Source organism: Opisthorchis viverrini, assembly GCF_000715545.1.
Source record: "Opisthorchis viverrini unplaced genomic scaffold opera_v5_633, whole genome shotgun sequence".
NCBI classification, from domain to species: Eukaryota; Metazoa; Platyhelminthes; class Trematoda; order Opisthorchiida; family Opisthorchiidae; genus Opisthorchis; species Opisthorchis viverrini.
The window spans coordinates 18,389-40,868 of record NW_008752301.1 but is presented as its reverse complement, the minus strand read 5'-3'; the positions used below and the strand labels follow the sequence as shown (position 1 = coordinate 40,868).

General features: G+C 44.3%; 2 protein-coding genes across 2 annotated transcripts in view; one reads left to right on the top strand and one right to left on the bottom strand.

The window, feature by feature from the left end:
* Positions 1 to 22,480, bottom strand: part of T265_11901 (hypothetical protein) — a gene marked incomplete at both ends in the record, with an annotated part of 37,294 nt that overhangs the window by 4,985 nt on the left and 9,829 nt on the right. The window contains 6 exons of the mRNA XM_009178719.1: positions 151 to 328; positions 10,136 to 10,483; positions 11,638 to 11,822; positions 12,785 to 13,126; positions 18,291 to 18,717; positions 21,861 to 22,088. Coding sequence (XP_009176983.1) covers positions 151 to 328; positions 10,136 to 10,483; positions 11,638 to 11,822; positions 12,785 to 13,126; positions 18,291 to 18,717; positions 21,861 to 22,088 — 1,708 coding nt within the window. The remainder of the gene's footprint in view (positions 1 to 150; positions 329 to 10,135; positions 10,484 to 11,637; positions 11,823 to 12,784; positions 13,127 to 18,290; positions 18,718 to 21,860; positions 22,089 to 22,480) is intronic.
* Positions 4,852 to 20,345, top strand: T265_11900 (hypothetical protein; the record flags this gene model as incomplete). Its single annotated transcript, XM_009178720.1, has 6 exons — positions 4,852 to 4,999; positions 8,239 to 8,364; positions 13,681 to 13,778; positions 14,110 to 14,203; positions 16,517 to 16,797; positions 20,106 to 20,345. The coding sequence occupies 6 exons, from the start codon at positions 4,852 to 4,854 to the stop codon at positions 20,343 to 20,345; spliced, it is 987 nt and encodes a 328-aa protein (XP_009176984.1).

Genomic DNA, 22,480 nt, shown 5'->3' with positions numbered 1-22,480 from the left:
GAGGAAGGTCCATGTGATTTGTGGGGTGTTCTCCTACAAACAAACCTGGTTGGAATGTGTGTGGTGTTTTCTGAGGTATGAATCCATTTGAAAAGGCCATTATATTTGTACACAATGAGAAAGCACGACAAGGTCAGGAGATGAACCCACCATTTTGAGTCCGATAGGCTGGTACAATTAATGTGATCTTCCTGGCTGGTGAGTCTCCAGCAGGATCGAACACATGAACTGCATCGATTTTCGATAGGATGAAATAAACCGTATCATTGCGGCGACCAGCCGCTTCTAGAAGATCCTCCTGATACCATACGAAGCGACGGTAAAAAGGCTGTAGAAATAAAAACAGTGCGGAGAATAGGATGATACGAGAATCAAGGGTAACGGACGTACAACAGGTGTGAAGTGCAAAGAACAGCGGGAGAGGGACAGTACACGCGAAGATGTGGTAGGTTAGAGAGGCCACCACCATCAAGCCAAGTGGAATTTTCGGGGGCAGTGGATGGTGGCAAATGTGGTGTAAAAAAACAAATAAAACGATAAAATACTTTAATATGTTTTAAGGATAGCTCATGAAATGCAGTGAGGTGGAATAACGCGTTCAACACATGGATAGATTTATCAACGAGTTCGCCTGTAACGAACAAAGCCTTGTTGAAGTCAACCTAGCGTGAAAAGTGAAAATAGAGAACGTATACGACTCCCTTAAAAATTCAAGTACAGACTCATCATTTGCTGCCTACCGACTGACCTTATCGCCACACAAGACCGGTGAGTTTACAGAGGCATACTATCCGAAGATGCCGCACGCAGCAAGACAGGTATATGTGACCAGCTGTTATGTCCACAGACCATACAGAATGACCCAAATAGATCGGTATGAGTACACAACACGAAGACCAAAGTCGAGACTAGATTGACGACGATTATCGATAATCAAGACGTGCTGACTAATTAGAGTGCATCTACCGGCTGAACTCAGATCCGGGTTGGGTAGGTATCTAGGTGTCTTAGGGGGGAATTTGTACGGTTTAGCTTGAGTAAACGTTAGAATAGATTGCTAAGTCAGGTAGAGAAGCAGCGTAGTTACAGCTAAAACAACGACAAAGTTCAATAGGCTTAGGAAATGTATTGACTACAAAACGGTGTCTATGTTATCAGAAGTTTTATCTATTGTACTCGTAAAAGACAGTTTAATGTAAATAGGAATGAATGTGTAGAGCCGAAACCTACTGTGGCTAATACGCAGCAAAAACTCACCCGATCACTCTTCAAACCACAAATACATACTAGAAATCTGGTAACCGATCAGGTCATACTGGAATTACGAGAGTCGCCACAAGTGACTTTGGCAAAAATAAAGGAAAGTCGACAGTTGTCGTTGGTGAGGCTAACGCGATTGACCTTGAACTGAACGGCATATTTACACAGAGACACGCTAGCATGCGTAACAAAGCCTCTCACAAAATTGAGAAATATGAGTGAAGTGGACGCCCGAGTCAAACCGCCAACTGTAGTCTATCACATCCACCCAAGGGCTTGCGAACAGAAGGACTTGTGTAGTGGAGGGGGTGAAGAACCAGTCTTTAAAGTAGGAATTTTTCAGTGGGTTGAAGGGAAGTGAAAAAATGCCACACGCATTGTAGAGGTGAAACACAGAAGCACAGCAAAGAAGTGAGGGACAGATTAGTGTGGGAAAAGTATGGGGGTCGACAGAACAGTACTCACACGTTTCGATGAAGAACTCTGCCATTAAGTGAAGATAAGAATAGGGGTGTTTGTATAGTGCATACATGTACCGAACTGGCATTCGAGGTTACTTACGGAGTTTCGTAGTGCATGTTTATTGCAACTGAGAATCGGCTCATAGTACTGGAGTGGAATATCGTTAGAACGAACTGTTGGATGGTCCCACTAAGAACACAACGACGCATAGGATTCCGTTGTATTAGCCTAAGTGACGTGCCAGATTAGTGCCGATTTCTAGAAGCCCCACAACTTACTGATCTAAGGTCACTAGAAAACAAAACTGAATTATTGAGAATCGTTATTGAAACGGCGACCGGAATGGATGGACGCGACCTATGAACTGATGGAATGCAATAGACGAAAAAATTCACATTTGTTTTAGGGTTCCCCGCCGAATGACAGAGCAAAGACTCCGTATGAGATTTCAGCACCCCTTTTATTTGCTGCGATCGCTATTTTAGATGTCAGTGATTTCAAATCGATTCGTCTCCGTAAAGCGAAGCTTTCCAAACAGCTTGGTGACTGACACAGGAAAAAATCGAAACAAATCTGTACAAGAGTTCAACATCGCGGCTCCACAAGCAGAAGAATTAAACAAAAAAAATTGGAATGTCCCAGAACAGCTCACTTAACTCACATTTGACCGTATGAGTGGTGATCCAGAAACAGTGTTTAGTAGTCACAACGGTGTGAGTATTGTGTTGAGCAAGAGAGCTCAAGGCGTTCTGCTTGAGTGAATTCCTATGAGCCACCGAGTGTATGCAGTCAGACTGGTGGGAAATGAGAATCTGACAATAGCCCTGCATACACCTCAACAAGCCGGAATAGTAATACTAACAAAGATAACCCGTTCGGTTTTTCCGGCTGACAGAGTAAACACGTCAGTAGTTTGGAGGGCGATTCGAACGTCTTAGTGGGAAGGATCGATAAACACAAAAGAGGTTTCGGGGGTCAACGCTCCTAGGACCGACAACAGTGGTCGCTTCAGTCAAATCTGGGATGACCACCATGTATTTATTACAAGCACAAACCTTGAGTAAAGCAGTCAGCATTGTGTTACCAGACTGGTTCTCAACCGCATTTACTTGAGAACACATATGGCCACATAACAACTGGCTATAGATGCACCCAAGATTACCGCTTTTTAGAAACACGTGTATGAGCTCTAGTCAGTGCTGCAGCCCCGTGAAGAAACGGAAAGCTAATCAGTAGTATGAGATCCACAATGGTTGTCAAAATAGTTTGCCAGTAGCTTCTGTCTAAACACTCCTCGAACATGGAACATACTGGTCGCGGATCAGTTCAAGTTGAGTAACACAGCGGTCTTGACCCCGGTCCACAATAGAGCTCAATTCAAAGACTCTTGACTCACAGTTGCAAGACTACATGGGCGAAATAGTGGATAAATAGTGCTGAGGGAAGAGAATATACGGTTGCGATTGGAAGCAGTTGAACTCTAACTTATCCCGAGCACCGGTTCAACGGAACTGCGGGGCAATAAAGTCGTTACAGCTAGAGAAGGCTGTCCAAGTCCCGCTGTTCAAGGCGAAATACTCCAAAGAACAGTTTAGAAAGCCGCAGGTGCTCAATTTAGCGGTCAACACATCACTGAAGAATGGAAACCTCTACATCTCAACGGAAGATGAAGTCGAAAACGAAATTACACTTTTAGAGGGAAACAGTGTGCGCTCCTAACATTCTTTACTCTGTCATGTTTAAGGCCGGATAAGAAAAAAATCGTCCAATGTATTAAAGCAAACTCATGCGGATCGTTTAAAAGGCACCAAAGGAATGACAGATAGCTACTGTCGTTTCTGTCTCTAAACAGTGTCAGACTTGAATGTGGGAATCATCCGAATATCGGTTTACACACGCTCGTCAGCAATCACAAGAAGCAAGGTGGTGAAAATCAAGTAGAGTCCAGTCCTGGTCGTACTAACCATATCTTTATTATGCGACAGCCTATCGAACACCGTCAGACATATGGAATGCCAAAGAAGCGTTCGAATCAGTCTGTGGTGCTGCTTTGTCTCATCTCCAAAGCCATCCGAATATCTATCAAACAATTGAGGACGGCTTCAGTTCACAAAGCATATCCCTCTGAGGTCATCACCAAAAGTGGTGCCCGTCGAAGTCACCTGTTACCCTCTTAATATACAATTTTGTAATTAGATTAATTACTTAATTATCTACTGTCCTCATGGTGGAAATCGCTATCTGGAAAGCCATCGTAATGGTCATCACCAAAAGTGGTGCCCGTCGAAGTCACCTGTTACCCTCTTAATATACAATTTTGTAATTAGATTAATTACTTAATTATCTACTGTCCTCATGGTGGAAATCGCTATCTGGAAAGACCATCGTAATCGTTCAGCTGTAGCACCCTTTCGGTGCCTAACTGCCACGTCACTCTAAGGTCGCATGAGGGCTGGGATACTGCCAGGTTGCCGAAGCCTAGACAGGGGAAGTTGAAAGGCAGAGGTCGGATTCGAACCACGGACCTTCTGGTCAGTAAATTCGCGCTCTAACCATTTGGTCCATCTCTTGGAAAGATCATGAAAATCTTGGGAAAGCGAAAATCATCCGGATAGAAGATACATTTAAAAATATAAAAGGTGGCAGTACAAACCGCTATGTGCTCGCACTTTCAAAGTGTGACTGTGAAACTGGGTGCGTAAACTACCAAAAGTGGTCGTGTTATCAGGATTAATAGACATAGTGGATAGATTTACTCATATACGTAGTCTCTTCACATCGGATGGCATCAGTGATGACGAGAATCGATAAAACCTATTCCACTTTCCTTCAAAATAAGCTCTTTGGAGAGTAGGGAATCGACGTAACACTGGTGACGCGACAGTGCGTCCCGTGTTCCTTTACAGTTGCGAAACCCGGCCACTGAAGGTTAGAGGCAAAAGACTGCTTACACTTGACGATTGCATATGTATTGTGGGGACATTGGATTAGCGGTACTTAGGTGCAAATGAGGATGTTCGGCAAAAATTTCACTGCATGGTCAATTGATAACTTCACCTGACCTCACCAACAACAGTGGCTCATTCATGTGTTCGGTATGCCAGGTGCTCGAGTGCCTTACCGTTCATAATGGAAGATACCACAAAGTGGGCAACACATGACGTGGGGACGAAGCACGAAAACATAACAGCGGCGCTGGTGTACGCTGGGGAGAGGTTGGAGTATCCGGGACTCATCAGGTCAAATATGGTGACGCCACGAAGCCAGTGGCATCCTCGTACGTATGTTCTGATTCTTATTAAGTAACCACACTCTGTTTCGTATCAGTCGTTCCCTGCAAACACGATCCGACCACCATAGACACCCACACACACACACACGGATCATGGCTATCAAAATGAACCGAAATGAATTGTGACCTCTGCTTAGATAGGTTCTTGAGAATCCACTTGTGTCGCTCTTTATGACATAGCATGTTGAGGACTACCACGGTGAACTCAAGAGTGGTTGGAACATCGCATGCTAACCAACTTAATCATCGTTCATGGAATGGAATAGAATGACATACACGTACGCGAACTAGTATACTTGATAACCATACGCTAATTACCTGGGTAATATTCACGGTCCCCGAATCCGGCTAGAAAACAGTCAGAAAAACTAGTGTGATCTACTCATCAGGGTTGTTAAACATGAACGGAGAACACGAATCTGGGACAGGTGAAAGACAGGCATCCATAAATCCGAGAAAAGAACTGAGTGATTCACTGAGAAACATAAGTTGGCCCACTGAGAGGTCATGAGCTTGAGAATGATCGATGTTAGATAGATAAAGGAGCCCAAAAAGGCTATGATGAGCTGTTGTCGCATTACTTGGTAGTCGAAAATACTTATGTAGTTTGTTAACGCGCATTTACTAGTTACGGAAGAAGAGAAAATTATGATATCTGCTCGTTCTGTCTCAACCTATCTTCTTTAAGATAATACGTTCGTCGAAATGGTAGACAGCTTAAGTTTGGTCGCTCCGACAATAAGTCAGGACGGGGTAGTGGTGAACGACCTGACTATGCCGTGAAAAACCGCACGGAGAGAAATTATCTATAATGCAGTAGACCCTTTCAGAAGCAGCCTTAAATTATTAAATATTAAGTACTAGGTCTGTTGACTGAAGTGGAGAACTACATGAGTGATTCGAAGCACTGCTGTCTACAGAGGAAAATCGAGGCGACTAGGATGACGCTCTCGTGAGGAAATGCTAAAGTGGATATACCACAGTGACTTTCGTGCCAAGCAAGAATGCTAGTGAGGCGCACACGCAAGCGTGGAACAGAAGAGTGGCGCACACAGGACAAACGTTCCATCTTATTCCTTCATTTCCTCTTGGTTTGTCACCAAAACATTCCAGAACGCAAATAGTGTACCATGACAACGGCTTCAGAAAATGGAGAACATGGGAAACACAAGCCCGTATTGTGGATAGAACGATAGGAGAGAAAACACGGAGGACTACGGTGAAGCGTTAAAAACGAGGGTAATGAAGAAAATGGTTGTTCTGATAACGACCACGGGATAAGATAAAATATTTCGAAAGCGGTCAACAACGCCTTAGGTGAGTGTGATCCTAAACTTGCTAGGTAACTAGAGGATAAACTCGACTGACAGCACTGTCTTAGATTACTGAGGTCATTAGCACGCCAAATCGACAACCGGCTACACCCAGAACTTGAACCATCTTGAGACGCTAGAGGGGTTGTCGGTAGCTGCTCTCCCAGCGAACTTAAGGACGTGTGTTGTTTTACGAATTGAGTTAGCAGTATTGTGGACCGGATGGTGCTATACACTTAACCTGTCCCACAGCAAAAATCGATTAGATATGAAAATTCTCTCTCAAAACATAACCCCCCTATTTAAACACACAATCGATTTATCTCCCAGCCAGTGCGTCGACTGGGTTGGGGACGAACTAGCTGACTGATAAATCAATGAGTTCTTTGGACGCCCTTACTATCCAGATATTGAGGTGACTGTCGGCAGGACACAGACCGGTTTATTCGACGCTAATTCAAGGTAACTCAGACGGATACTAGAAATAACGGAGGATAGATGCTATCCTAAAGGGAAACAACGAAATTAGCGATGAATTATTCATTTGGTATCACGTATCAAAGGAATGTTGGGTACGCTGTATTTGCGGTGAGTGGAATTACCAGGGATGCTGGCCCACTGATGGTGTTTTAGTCCATTAGGATATACAAAATGATTCTTGCAACAATTCCTTACTCCTCGGTTTTTTTCATGGTTGTATGGCAGCTAGGCACTGGCATTTACCGATGGTCCATTTCTGTCCACAATGATGTCAGCAGGAGAGTGACATGCTGCCATTGTCGGCGGACCGATTTTCGGCGAAGTTCGTTAGAGAATCAGCTGAATCCGGAACTGTCAGTTTTAGTGCAGGTTTGCCACGGATACGTTTTTGGGCGACAAAAGTACTGACCCCGACGGAATTCCTAATTACCAGAGCGATTGAAACTACTGCTCGGTATGCTTGTTTACTGCGTGAAATCTGAATGATAAAATCTCGCTTTTCCTAAGAAGCCATCCTCAGAAGAAACGAAAAGAAATCTACCGATTGTCTCCAAACTTTTCCAGAATGAAGTGAAACTTGTTAAGACGCGGTCGCTTCAGGCAGTGGGAATCGCTAATGAAAATTGTTACGTGAAAGGAAGGCCCACCACCAGCAGTCTATAAACAAAGGGAAGAAAACGTTTCGAAGAGATCGTGCAACATTAAACAAGCGATTGTGTCTGTTCTGGCGGAAGAATATAAGTCTAAAGTGAGGAGGGCTCAGAATGCGTACACCTTTCAAGTTTTGTGCGCTGAACCAAGATCGGCTAAAGAATCGAGAGGCCAGTCTGTTACTCTCATGGATGACCATATAGGATGTGAACAGTCGCCTGAGAATGAGGATTCTTTAGCCTATACCAATTTTCACCGAGAACATCAAGAAAAAACGAGGTGTGGTTAGATGACGCATAGTCAGTTTAGAATATGATGGGTGCGAAAGTCGACAACTTACTGCAAACTGCTCAGTCCGTCGCTAGATCGCGGACACAAAAGGCATATCCTAAATTGGCTCAGCCTGAAGTGGCCAAGTCTCGCAGCCGTACAACAATCCTACAATGTTAGAATAGGATGGGTGCAAAAGTCGACAACTTACTCCAAACTGCTCAGTCCGTCGCTAGATCGCGGACACAAAAGGCATATCCTAAATTGGCTCAGCCTGAAGTGGCCAAGTCTCGCAGCCGTACAACAATACAGCCTACAATGTGACCTGATATATGTTTATTGAGACGCAGCGGCACGGCTTTTCGATGCTACAAGTGGTGCAACTTGGCCAACGCGACCCTCGCGTTTAAGATTCCTGCGTCAATCCCATCCGTCACACTGCCGTCAGAACCAAGAAACCTTCGGAGACATGTAGAGCGCTCCCTAACTTCCTGTTTCTCTCTCGCTCAGGCGTCAACAGGTTCGCCTGTTCAGATGTGAAAATTCAGATGTTTCCGGCGTTTCCTAGAGAATCAGTGGTAACACGCTCGCCTCGGATGCCCGATGTCCGGAGTTCAAGCTCAGGCATGGCCAAGGGTATGCACTGCTGATGAGCTCTAATAAGAACGGAACTCGAGTTCAGTGATTTGCCCCTTTGGTATGAACTCACCAGAATAATTTCATCAGGACAGAAAGATGACTGTTCGAGCGAGAGTGATGTGAACTTGAATTAATGGAGGTATGTTCAAAGACTGCATATCCTGCAGCATAACTTTTCATTTTGTAGGTAGGAGGCACACTTCGAGAGACTGCATGACAGTGTTCAGCTTTTTTTAGTGATACCTGTGCTTTTTCCTTCCTCTAAAAATGACAGTATTATCGTCTACATATTTTGAGGATTCTCGGTGGTGTCGGAGACCCTGAGGGGTTAACCTCATTGTCTCGCCAGTGACGAAATCAGACGAAACTGGAGAGAGTGGATACTGCTGTCAAACACAATTGTTTGTAAAGGAGTTTTTGGATGGATCCACATACATTCTCATTGCTATTATCACAATGCAATGAGCGCATGCTACGCATAAACCTCTAGGGCATATTGTTGCACAAACGTCCTGAAAAAAGAACTGGTCGACAGAATCGAATGTATCCTTGAAGTCAAGGAACACCAAAATTTCAGAGGGGGTTATACGTATGCCGTTGCTTTGGCACACGAGGGAGTGAGAAGGCGTAGTCCAAGCGACCCCTCTCAAGATGCCGTTAACGGATTATGTTTTCAAGTGCTCTCGTAAGACGTGGCAAAATGGGTGGTAAAAGGAACCTAGTCACGACCGGAATCAAACTAATTGCTTTGTAACCACCACAATCAATGCGAGTACCGCTATCGACTCAGTTCAGCTGGCTGGGAGGGCCTTTTTCGTCCATATTGGGGCAAACAAGTTGGACAGGTACTGGCTGACAGGATAGATAGAAGTTCGCAAGGACCAGCAGTTCCGTGGAGCTTGAAGAGACATTCGCGTATTGCTGAAACTGTCAAAGCTCTCTAGTTCACTGTTCATGGCTCCATTGAAAGTCTGGAATCTTAGCGAACGATGGCAGGTGATCAGTTAAACTGTCGTTGAAAGCGTTCAGTCCCGCAGTTTAAACGAGGGAATGTACAGTTTTGCTCGACAGCGGTGCTTGGATGTAGCCGCTTGCACTGTTGTAACAGACTGCGTAACCAAATGCCGCATGCTCAAGAAGGTGGCCACCGGGACCTATGAGTATGCTGCGTGATGCCTTGCAAATTGGCTGTGTCGAGGTTAATAGACACCTGAGGTAAGCCTGAAAGTACCATACGTACTCAGCACTACTCGACAGCGGTGCTTGGATGTAGCCGCTTGCACTGTTGTAACAGACTGCGTAACCAAATGCCGCATGCTCAAGAAGGTGGCCACCGGGACCTATGAGTATGCTGCGTGATGCCTTGCAAATTGGCTGTGTCGAGGTTAATAGACACCTGAGGTAAGCCTGAAAGTACCATACGTAACTCAGCACTAGAGGCCATAATCAAGACTTTGAACTGGAGCTGGACGTTGACTACAAATTAACGGGTGCCAGAACAATCGACGCGAAATGGACGCCTTGTTAAAACTCGTATAACACGCGATCGGGAAGTTTCCAAAATGGGTATACAAAAACTGGAATTCCCCGGATAGTTGATATGTAGACCAAACAACTACAAACGTGGTAACACACGTTTCATGCAGTGTGAAGTGAGTGGACACCGGTTTGCAGACCGCTATCGAAAAGGGTATGGCGTAGTCCGAATCGATAAGCAAAGCAGTAGCTGGAACCGCCCACGGCTACAGGACACAGCCAAGAAGCTCACCTGTAAGCCCCTCTGAGGGACAACTTTGGTCGGTCGATGCATGGGTGACAATCTCCTAGAATTTGCACGTTTCGTCGCCAATACGGACGTATTTTCCACCATATTGTTGACATCTTGGGAAGGCGCAGACGAAAGGCGACTCTGTTGTCCTATCAAATACGAATCAGGGCCCTCGTTGGTTTCACTTGGATTGTGGTAAGCGCGTGATGGATTCCGCACCTGATGCCTAGATGAGAGGTCGTTTTTTCCATGCAACGGCTGGGTTGAGTACTGCAGTCCACCATGCGACGAAGACAGTGGTTCGCGACTCTGATTCGAGTGATTCATCTTGTTCTGTTGTATCCACAGCTACAGAGTAAAGAATTAAAACAAAATTCGTCTATCCAACACAGGGAAATGAGATGTGGATGCTAGACGTGAAGAAATGCATAAGCCGTTGTCGAAAATGTTTCACAGGGAGGACAGTGGAACTATGTGGAGTAACTGACAGAGTTGGATTATTTGCATCGCGCTCGCATTCCGTATCAATTCACCGCGAAAAATGTAGGTGATTTTCAAGTCATGACAGTCTACAATCTGCTAGGCTGGAACGGTGAACTCTTGAAATTTGTAAAATTCTGAGGTGAAAACCATATGGTGCGTGCTACCTGATGTTTCGTCACAAATGTTCCTTCAGAATAAACCAAGAATGGTGCAGAACTAAAATTTCTAAGGCGTTCTTGCCAAGCCGTTCAGAAAAGAACAGACCTTGAGCATCTTGCTAAAAAAGCACAGGAGTTTCTCTAAAGTCAGGAAAAGAGGACATGTACAAAATATATCCTACACTGCGCGACACAGACAATATACAGAAAACGGCTACTTATCTACAAGGTTGCAGGTGAAAGGGTAAACAAAACTGTTCAAAAAGAAAGGTTGCTTCGCACTGCAACTCCAACGCCGTATGTCCTACCGAAATCTATGTTGACACGTATTTGGTTATACCGCGCAAGGATAACAGGTCGGATCGAATTCAAACAGGACTGATAAGTAATTTACCTCCTAAGATTGCAGTTGTGGAGAATGATAACCGCCAAAATTCTAGAACGTATGTATAACTCTCAAGCTTAATTGAGTAAAGTTCTAAGCGAGCGCAATCGCGTGACTTCTATGTGAATGTAATCACGATTAAACCATCATTATTTTACTTTATTGATTCTAGATACATGTACCCTTATGAAAAACTGAAAAATCCCGAGAGCACACATTAATCCGTTATGTTGGTTAGAACTAACTCAAGAAGCAATCACTGCAGAATGGTTCGGGATGAACAAGGCAAATCTGTAACTCAACGGCGTGGATGTGTTTGGATTTGTGCAGATTTAAAGGAGATCGCTTATTAGTTAAAGGATGCTTGAAATAGTAGAAGGTAGAATGTATCCAGAAAACCATCCTCTGATTAAAACGCGGGGCGTTTGGATTCAGTATACACTACTGGAAAATTAAAACCCATTCGGTTTACTTACTTGCCATATACAATCGACATCAACCTGTCCATTGTCGGCTGGGTTGCAGCGCGATCCATTCACATTAATCTCCTGTTCCTGGTCTCCCGCAGTATCTGAATTTTCTGGTGGCGACGTAACGGGTTCGGAAAAACTAAGCAGTAATCTCTGACCAGCTGCGTATTGAGGAGGGTTCCATACGTTACCTAAAACAGGCGACACCAACCAAACGATTGTGATAAAAGAGAAACAAGGCATTCTAATTGCTCACTGCCTAACCAAAACGGGTCACACTGAGTTGAAGTGACCGGGTTTAACATTAATTAGAAAGGCATATAACTTTATTGAACTGGTGAGTGTGTCAGTTATCATGATGCAAGGCTGTCGAATGGCAGCAATACTGGCTATATCTAGACTCGAGATGAGAATACTTTCACCAGGGCTGAGTTTTTTCATCAACTTTGAAGAGACTAGAGGTATGGTGCCCTTCAATGGTTTTCGAACGAGTGCGTCCAGCAACACATATTGGGAGTAATGTAAGGCATCGGCCGTGGGAAATCGGTTGATGTCATTTCCAGTCCGTGCGAAAGCAGAAAGCATCAAACACTATTGCTGATCAACTTCCAGGACGGTCGCTTCAGACCCTCAGGGACACGTTCGCCGAGGTCATATGTATCCGTTTCCTTAAAAAAATGTACACAAGCCTATAACCAACAACCATGAGTGTGGACTAAAATCTGTATCGTTGTCACCTTTACTACCGTTAGCTAAAAGAGCCACACTATCAGCTGCGTGATTCCAGCTTCAGCCATTCAGTGCGCGGCAACCTTCGTATGTATTTTAGCTGATGACCAACCATAGAAAAACTCGTTCGACATTTTCATTTTGGTTATCCTGAAAATACCTCTTCATGGAGAGGATTATATTACGGAAAATGGGACTGAATCTCACCAGCATTTCGTTTCAACACAACCATTGCCTCAGGTCATGCAGGAAAACCTAAGGACCTATCGACAAGTCAGGGTTTTAGGAAAGCTCAGACTAAATCCACCAGCTTTTTTGAGGCAAACAGTTGTGTTGTCTGGATAGTTGAAGTAAAATGAAAAAACTATTCAATAGACAGCCGGTATTGGTAGAGAGATAGACAGATGCAATTGGTGAAATTTACCATACTGTAAATGTGCATCGGAGATCCCAGTTGCACCCATTCCCGAATCAAAAGGAGACAGGAAGATATTCAGTGAGAATAAACAAAGGATACTAAGAAGACTTGTTGTGGCAACGATTTTTGCGCGATTCGTGTGCAGACGACTGCCCGCCAATTGTCGACTGACCACGCCGGAGAGGTTGAGTAAGTTAGGTCGATGCACTCTCGCTGGAACAGACTCATTGGATTTGGTAAGGATGCTGCCTTTCCCGGGATAGAAGACACTGTTAGCAACCGTTTTCCGGTTGCTGGGAGGCTGAGAACGTTTGTCCAACACTGTGGAAAATAAATCAGAAAAGCGCTCTGAGTTCGTACACAGGGTTAATCACATGACAAATGGAGCTATTAAGCAACGAACTAGACTCTCACAACAGCCAAAGTTGTTCACGTCTGACAGCCTTTCGGTGCAAGTTGTCAAGGTAACCAAAGGAAGAATGAGGGTTGTAATACAGCCGAGTAATCCAGACTTAGACTGAAGCAAACGAGAAGTTCGGCGTTGACTTGAATGGCGATTGGTCTGGGTGAGAACATGTCTGTTGAAACGTCCATGTAATTATTGATTGTGGGAAACACACGGATCATCTCGCACATCCGATGACTGGAGATCAAATACTGGCGCCAACCAGGATATTCACTCATGACACAACTAGATTCCACTGTTTTCATCCGTTGGTTTGAACTAACTAGAATAACTGCACCAAGATGAGAGGCAAACTATTCAAATAAAATTGACAGGTACTTGTGAAAACTAGCGTTTGATCGGGGGCGAGATGGTCCAAGGGGTTAGAGCGCGAATTTACTGACCGGAAGATCCGTGGTTAGAACCTGACCTCTACCTCTCGACTTTCCCTATCCAGGCTTGGGCAACCTGGCAGTATCCCAGCCCACGTGCTTCCTTCTGATGGCATGGCAGTTGGGCACCGAAAGGATGCTACAGCTGAACGATTTTTTTAGCGTTTGATCCAAATAACCAGAACTAGTGCATATTTTTGGATATAAGCCGCAAATTACACCAGAGTTTCCTACGGGAACTAAAGGTTGCGGCTGACATACAAGTCCGTATTGCACGTGCCTTACTCGTTCTGCCGCCATCTCATTTGGGATTTTGTAATGCGTTAAGGTGCAAGCTACTGACTGACAGATCCTGGTTTGGGTCCAGCCCTGGATCTTTGACTGCTATTGATAGTATCGCTGCCCGTGTGCTTCATTTGGGCTGTGTGAAGGCTATGCGTTAGAAGAAAACTGAAGTTCAGCGACCTGACTTATTCTTTTAGTTATAGTTGCAGGTATCGCGTTCAGAAAGTGATGTTTTAATTCCTAGTGGTGGTAGTACTTACGAAACAGTTATTACTTTACCACTGAAATCGGGGCTCGCCGATGGTAAGCAACGAGCTTAATCAAGTCTGTGGCAATTATTTGGTATCGTATTCGACAATTGAGAAGAATATCATATCGCGCGTAGGTATTAAATATAATCGATCCGCTTTGCAGTGACCATTGTTTATTGACGTGACGAAATTTGCAGTTTTAAAGCCTACACACCTCTAAAGCGACCGTTTACGACCCGACCTAACAATGAAAAAAAAAAAGATTTTGTATCACTGAAGGTAAGAAGTGTTGCGAAAAATACCATCGACGATGATAGTCCAACCCACTCGAGGCCGTACTAATGATGTCTCCGTGAATGGTGAGGAAACGTTTGCACTTCAATCGACACGCTACGCAGACAAATCTGAAAGTGCGTATGACCCACTCGAACAACACAGAATGTTTAGTTGGTGCTATCGTATGATCTGTTTCTTTAGCAAGCTAAACTGGCAAAAGTGAAGGAGCAGCGCTCTGGATCTCCTTGCTTTGACCAGAACCAGCTTGGCTTGTCTACTGACCGTCCTGAATCGAGCACCGATGCCTGGGTGCGCTTAAAAGAGAACCTCGCATGTATAGAGTAACCCCTCTTTCCTCGTCTTCTCATTCCTCTTGTTCATGAACCAAACCTTCATGAGGCTATCTTCTGAGCCACGGCATAGTGGAGTATAGAATTTCAGGACGTCTAAATCAGACAGGTTGACAGTGAAAAAGGTGGACAGTTGCGACTAAACCGAACAGATTAATAACCTAGCTGTTCTGTCATTGCGAATTCTTGTAGATTGCAAAGCTGGCCTGTGATAGAGTCAGATATATCAATAGTTGATTATTCGACTCAGAAGACAAGATATATTCAGAAGACTTTTACACGCTTGAGAAACAACTTGAATATCGTGTAAAAGAATTTGTTGAATGGTGCAATAGCAAAACGATACTGTATTAGGATAAAGAAGCATCGTAACTCACGTTTGCAAAATCAAAGAGGGGTTAGAAAATGTGATAACGATGTTATCATAACGACAAAAAGTGGTAAGTGTTCAGCTACGGTGATTTTAATCAATAAGACTTTGAAAACATAACAATCATGCGCCTCAACCTGGTTTGTGACATCTAATAAACAATTCTTCGGGAGAATTCAGCTGCTAAGTAATCGCCAGAAAAAATTCCCTCTGAGCACAACGTCTCGGTTGCGCGTTTGTTGACCAACTTTCTGAAGGAATCAAGTGTGACAAGGCTCAATAGTTGACGCGGGTATCGATATTTATACAAGAGGAAGCTCTCTGTTTCGAGACTCCGACTATCATCCACAGTCCACAGCAGTCCAGTAACGAATGATTTGATGTGTCAAAAAAGTCAAACACAGTTACACAATAAAGAATTCAGACCGGATTCGATGACGTCAGTAGATCTCGGCCCTAAAGGTTGAAGGGTGAAAGTCGAAATATTGTAGTCACATCGGGGTGTGTTGGATACACAAGTGACAGTACGATGCGGACTTACATTGATGGCAGTCGGGCAGAGTTCAATCAATAAATATCACACAATAAACAAACTAAAACACCTGTCAGTGAGGTGAATGACTAATGCACAATGGAGCAGTGTTTACACAATGAAGGACTGTTAATATGTTGTTGGAGTTGAGACGCGAACGAAAACCACATAGTCTCAGACATTTTTACTTACTGATTAGTGTAATGTTCGGCGTTTCAGAACCAGCAGACTATCTATTCAAACCTGCTACCATGCCAGTGGTAGTTAATTTAACACCGACCAAGTTCGGACGGAAGTATTTTAGCGACCTTGTTACGTATTAATTGCGTGTTTCTTAGGGTATAACCACGTGCAAGGGGAAATACCATACCCCCTCAAAAGAAACCTGAATGAGACAACTTCCAGAACCGCAAAGAAATGTTTTATGGGTTCTAAAACGATAGGTCTAATCCAAGGGGGGAATATCAACAACTTAGGGCTAATAGTTAACTCTCATGATCATCAAATTTGCTCGCGAGCGCAGGAACCTTTGACGTGTCTGCACTGTCGACCTGGTTCATCCAGCTGGATTGTACGAGTAAGCCACACAAATAGAATATGAGTTGCAGGTGTTGAGGCTTAGGGTGAGGCAAGGCATGACGAATGAGGTCAGTAAAAATTGAAATGGTCTTCGTTGTTATGGTGGAGAGTATACAATGGCCCTCTTTTGTTGTTCTGCAGTCTACAGTCATTTGCAATAGTCCGTGTAATGGGAGATAATCGACATATCAGGAAGGTCAGCGTCCTGAGAGCAACCACTGAATGCGCGAAAGCTACCGAGACTCTCAGCTTTGCCAGATGTTGACCAGACAGATAACACCCCCTTAACATGGAGCGCGCCACAGCCTTGTATCAAACCCAGACACCAAGAGTCAGTGTTGATCAAGGTCAGACAACGCCCCAGCAATATGCAGCACGTCACAGTCTCGTACCAAAGCCAGACCGTGTGCGTTAGCGTTGGACTAAGTTCAGACAGTGTCCTTCCAATAAATGGCTTCAGACCGTTGTACCTTTCGCACTCGCACGCACTCAAGCTCTCGCGCTCGCTTGTTCGAAATATAGCCGTTGTGTTCCCTTCTGTGAGTCCTTTTCTCCGGCAACTAGGCACTGGAGCGGGTCAGCAGCAAATCGACGAATCAGCAGATATGACACAACACTGTACAGGTTCAACATGTTGATACAGCATTGTCTTAGTTATGGAGTACAAGACCACTGGATCAAAATGAAACTGTGGTCAAAACTGTCTAAAAAACTGCAGACGGCTGAATTTTGGTCGACCACGAACTACAGGCATGATCAACACTCTTCATTAGTCATCCTACCAAACGGGAAACATTCTGCATTGCGTAGAAGGCTTGAGTCTACTAGAATATTCCCTACAATAACTTCAGGGGAGGAAATAGCTCACCATTTAAATACGACCCACAGACCTGAAGGTTGATCAAAGTCTTCACACTCGAATTCTCAATTCACTGCATTTCAGGTACAAAATCTGATCACTACTCAGGTCTGAAATCAGTCGATTTTCAAACGCAGACCACAAAAAACCGAGTAAACAGGGTTGACAGGGGATAACTCACGAACTCGGTGGTCTAAGGAGCACCGTGATAATTTAGCAAGTCACACATAAAGCCTTACCTCTGTGTCGGGGACGTCAGCATCCCTAAAAACCGTTTATTTTTCAAGTTTTTGCCAAATTATTTTTCTAACACTGAATTTTTAAATTTCGCGCCTTTTCCACCGTGTTACACCTCAATCCAAAAAGACCGCGCGCCTTTCCTATATATATATACGACAGTGCTCCCGTTGTAAGTTGTCTTTGGTGAAAGCAGTAAAAGCCTTCCTCTAAAGGTCTGGTCTTCTCTCTGCACTAGAAGTGGTGAGGCTCACGTCATAGCTGGGGATTTGTGCGCTCGTTCTCAGGTCGCGTATAGCCGTTGATCGTACCCGCTTCCGTACATAATACTCTCCGTGTATGACGACTGCTTAGTGATGCCTATAAAGCAAGTCAGCGATGAGTTAACCGTCGTTTTTCTTGCTACCAATCACTCTAATTTTAGTACCACAGAGGTTCGTAATGGACTAGGACTGCTCTGCTGATCCTGCAATATAAGCCGATTATTTCAGCCTTCAGTTCAAGTTCAGGAGATATGGAGAAGGGAGAATGGGTTCCATCGGTTTATCGGAGACCATGTGAGGAAGTACGTGTAACCATCCACCGACAAGATGACGAACTAGTAGTGTGCACAATCAAGATTGACGTTTTGTTAGCGACTTCATTATCCGTCAGTGAAAAACTAGCAGCCGTTGATTCGTGTGGCTATGTTGCTTTGTACACTTAGTGACCCTCTAGTGTTACCAAAGCCGAAGTGAACTGTTCATTCAGAACTGATCAGTTCAGTTTGGAAACTAATATACACAACTTTCCACCTAAGAATGGACAGCTATTCGGAAGTGAAGGAATGTTCAGAACCTGTATGAAGTCTACCAAGCTAAAACCTGATGACAATCTGAATCAATCAGTGAAAAACACAGTGGATAGACGAGGAAGTATGTTTCCAATCACACCAACCTGGAGGTTGAGCCAAATCAATGCCGTTCACCCATTTCAAAGAGGTTTGGTCCGTAGATTGCGGGGTCTGAATCGAGAGGGTAGTCAAACTGTTTCGCGTGGGGGTAGAGAAGGCGTGAAGTAGAGACGCGCCAGAGACAGTCACGGAGACTGGGAGAGAATGGGCAGCTGTTTTTCGTGTCAAATCAGGTGGTGAAATTGTATTTACTGTCTGCAAGGGAGGTGTAGATGGGGCGGATGAAGAATCCGATGGTGTGCCATTATCTGGATGCGAATCACTGGAGTCGTAATTACTCAACTGCGACTGAAGCTCCGTTAAATTACGTTCCAATTCATTGCACCGCACGCGCCATTCTTCATTTTGTCGCCACAGATTGATATTTTCCCGCTTCAGCTGTTCGTAGCGCATTTCCAAACGTTCAAGGTACTGAAAAGGCGTTGACAAGACAGCTATGCTCAGAACTCCATGCGTGCAATCACCAAGTATGTGCCAATGAAGAAACGTAAAAGCGAACCATATAGTTGGCAGGATAGCCGTATCTAAGAGAACAGTGTTCAAAAATTATTAAAAGTCGTGTGCCATTCTGAAACCTTGATGAACGTTGCTAACGAATCCCAGAGGAGAATTTCACTAGAAGGTGTACTCACAATCCCATCTGAAAGCAGTCAATCAGTCAACCAACCAGGTTTTTAGCTATAAACCCTGCACCACAATACATGGGTTGCCGCTAGAACCCATTACCGAGGACAAAGAGAGAAAGATGACAGCCACGTGTTGGAGGCGATGGCCCGATCAGTTCAGTGACATTACATTGTTCTGTTTGTCCGATATAGAAAGGAGTGGGGGAGCTAGGTAGTGAGGATAATAGCTTCGATGAAGGATCACAACTGTCTGCCTTACAGCATATCTCCCTGGGTCACCGATCATCCGTATTTCTCGTCCCGAGGTTTCTAACCGAGGAGACGATAGATACGCATGCGACTGGGTTGACTGATATAGACTTCTACGCTTCTTTGCCCGTCATGAACTGAACGCCCTTAGGTCATCTCCACCGGATACAATGCTGGGCGAACGGGGTTCTGTGAGGCAAACGACCCTCTAGCATATGAAGTACACGGCCTTACGGAATGCGAAATTTTCCCGTACTAAAAACAAGCTGACTTACTCCAGTACTACTGATCTGATGTTCTCACCACACCCGGTAGTCAGACGTAGACTACAAAGGTCTTTCTCACGCAGCGACTACGTCCCTGATCCATAAAGCAAGATCGAACATTAGCCGTTTATATTCTACCCTCGACTAACAAAATGATACCACATCAGCACCACAAATGCGGGAGGTTGGCAAACGCAGTCTTGACTTTTCCGTTTCTGTAGATCGTGTTGTCGATGTCCCCATAAACCGATGAAAGTGCAAGTGAAATCTCAGTTCAACACACCAAAACATGATTCTCCAAACGTAGCGTGTTAGTTTGCGGAGAGAACAATTGTGCTACAACGCACTTAATTAAGCGCAATCCTGAACAGCCTATGAATGGATCGATTTTGTTAATCTCCACTATACGAGATCACTGAACCATCATTTTGCATCATTACGTTGTTTTCATGAAGTTGAAAAAATATGCTTCCTTTCGAGTTTACTATGAGAATGCCCATATATATAGCTTTTTATCGTTTGAACACACGAACAGGGTAGCTTGACATCTGATTACCCGACACAGTTAGTGTCAGTTTCGGTACATCCGTAGTTTTCTACGGCTTTGCTAAGGGAAAGTAGTCCACTGAAGCCGCTACAATTGAGATGATGAGGTCAGAGCATTTTGAACAACAGACAACATTGCTGTAACACCCCTTCGGTGCCTAGCTGCCATGTCACCCGAAGGAAGGACGAAGGCTGGGATACTGCGATGTTGCCCAAGGCTAGACAGGAGAGTTCCATATTCGAGCGAGAACTGAATTCACCTCTGGTTGCTTACTTTGCGTTAGTTCAATACGGAAACCCAACTTCGACCTTGTCAGTCAGCGTACACTATCACATTATGATCCCAAGATGATATAAAAGCCTATTATGTTCTTTGACCGATCGCTCAAAACTATACATGGGATATTCGCTGGAAAAATAGACGCATTATTTATTACCACTGTGACCGTGGAAGAATGTGGGACGTTATACAGCTGCAGGGATTTGAGCTTTCCCACCCAAGCACCATGCAACATGACAGCGTACAACTAGCACACGCGCCTGCAAAATCAGATAAGCCCATTTGGTCGAATTTTTCAACCGACTGCACAGATACGTCATCCCGAAGTGCAGATAGGAAGAGCAAGAAAGTCGACAATTGACAGATTTGGAGAACTCACACTAGGTTGACTATGAATGAAACACGCGTGTTGTCTGGATTGACAAGAATACTATGACCCTTCAGCCTAAGGATTGTAAGAAATCATACGATCAAACAGTTTCGCTTATTGTCATGTATATATCGGTGTTGAGCACTTAGTGGAGAACAATCCACATAACACAAAAATGATGAAAGTACGACAGCATAACGTCGAACACGATGAGGAAGAGTTTCGGGGGAAGTCAACAGTGGCATAGTAGCTTTATGTCTAGTGCCTGTCATACGAAGTCGAATTGGGCGACTCCTTCAACAAATATTTGCTTCGCAGAGCGAAAAGCTCTCCAAAATCTTCAGAACTTTCCGATACTCTTCAAACACCCAAAGTTAGGGTGCTCCGTTTGAACTATTCTATTGGAAACGAAACGTAAACATCCGTTTGGTTCCTTATCAGTGAACCACATCGAAGGTGGACCGAGTGTATCGATTTAATTACGTGTCCAGTCGGGTACACTAACTTATCCCGTACACAGTCGATACTGATTACAGTATCCTTACCGTCCAATTCTAGATCTTCCCCTACTCAAACATAGTAACTTCATTATGAGAATGAGCGGATTTAGAAGACAGAATATACAGCAGCCTTATAAGGACGAATAGTTATCAAAAACATCAGTTGAGTCTCTCGTGAAAACCAGATTGATTTGCAAATGAGTGTATTTCTCGAAAACCACCAGCTGTTAACACCCGGTCAACCGGGTGTCGTTGTGTGAAGACGCGTTAAGACTTCTCTTACCGAGATAGAGTGGACAGTGGGGATTTTTATGCACACATCTTACCCGTTTGGTCGATCTTAAGATCAAACGGCCCCATGGTAAGACTGCCTCCTTCGAACATCAGTATACTGAGGATATAGTCGGTACGGATGAATTTCGCTGAAACTTTTATGGACGCACATGGATTATAGTAAGTCACAAAAGAAGCAACAAACACAGCGCTGAAAGAGTATCAGATGTACGCAAACGCTCGTTTGATTACACCCGGCCAAATGGAGCCGAAGATGACTTCCGAGCGAATGGGCTCCACAACCCATTGAGAGCGCATGTACGTTCCAATAAAGGGCGCTCAAACCACCAGTGAAATTTATGTTGCGTATCATGAAGCGGGACGCAATCCGAATGCGCGTCGTGCACAAAAATACATGGTTATGAATAAACAGATGCGACCTACCTCTTTCTTGCGCAGCCGACTCATGCTCGCAGCATGCCGGTTTTTTATCATTCTCTCCTGTTTCTTCCGTAGACGTTCCAAACTGGTGTGTGTCAAGAGACAGTCGTTGGAGCTTAACAGTTCAGCAGAGGGTAAGTAGTGTGATGTGGAACCGAGTGGGAACGGTGCAGCATGTGAACCGAGGGCAGGGGTGACTGATGTCGATGAGGACTGTCCGTATATGTCACGCTAGGTCAAGAGAAAGGGTTGCATGTAAAATGAAATATGAAGCAAGCCAAAATAAGATTGTAAACCAGGTTCACCAGGTAAATATAAAGTAAGACTATCAGCATAATCATTAGGGAATACCTATTGACAAGTAATGAGAAAGATTACGTTACACTGGAGTTCGTATCCAAATGTTTCTGAACTTTACGGGATGAAGTAGAAGGAAATAACTAAACTCGAACCGAAACTGGAAGTACAGCAGAAGAAAACAATTCCGATACAAATCATATGCACATCAAAATGGTTCACGTGCTTTGCGCGATACCCACTAGCGACTATCTTTTATAACCTTCCCGCCTAATAGAGGCTCATCGCCACTTTACGACGGCATTCGTTTGTTAGAGTCTATGCAT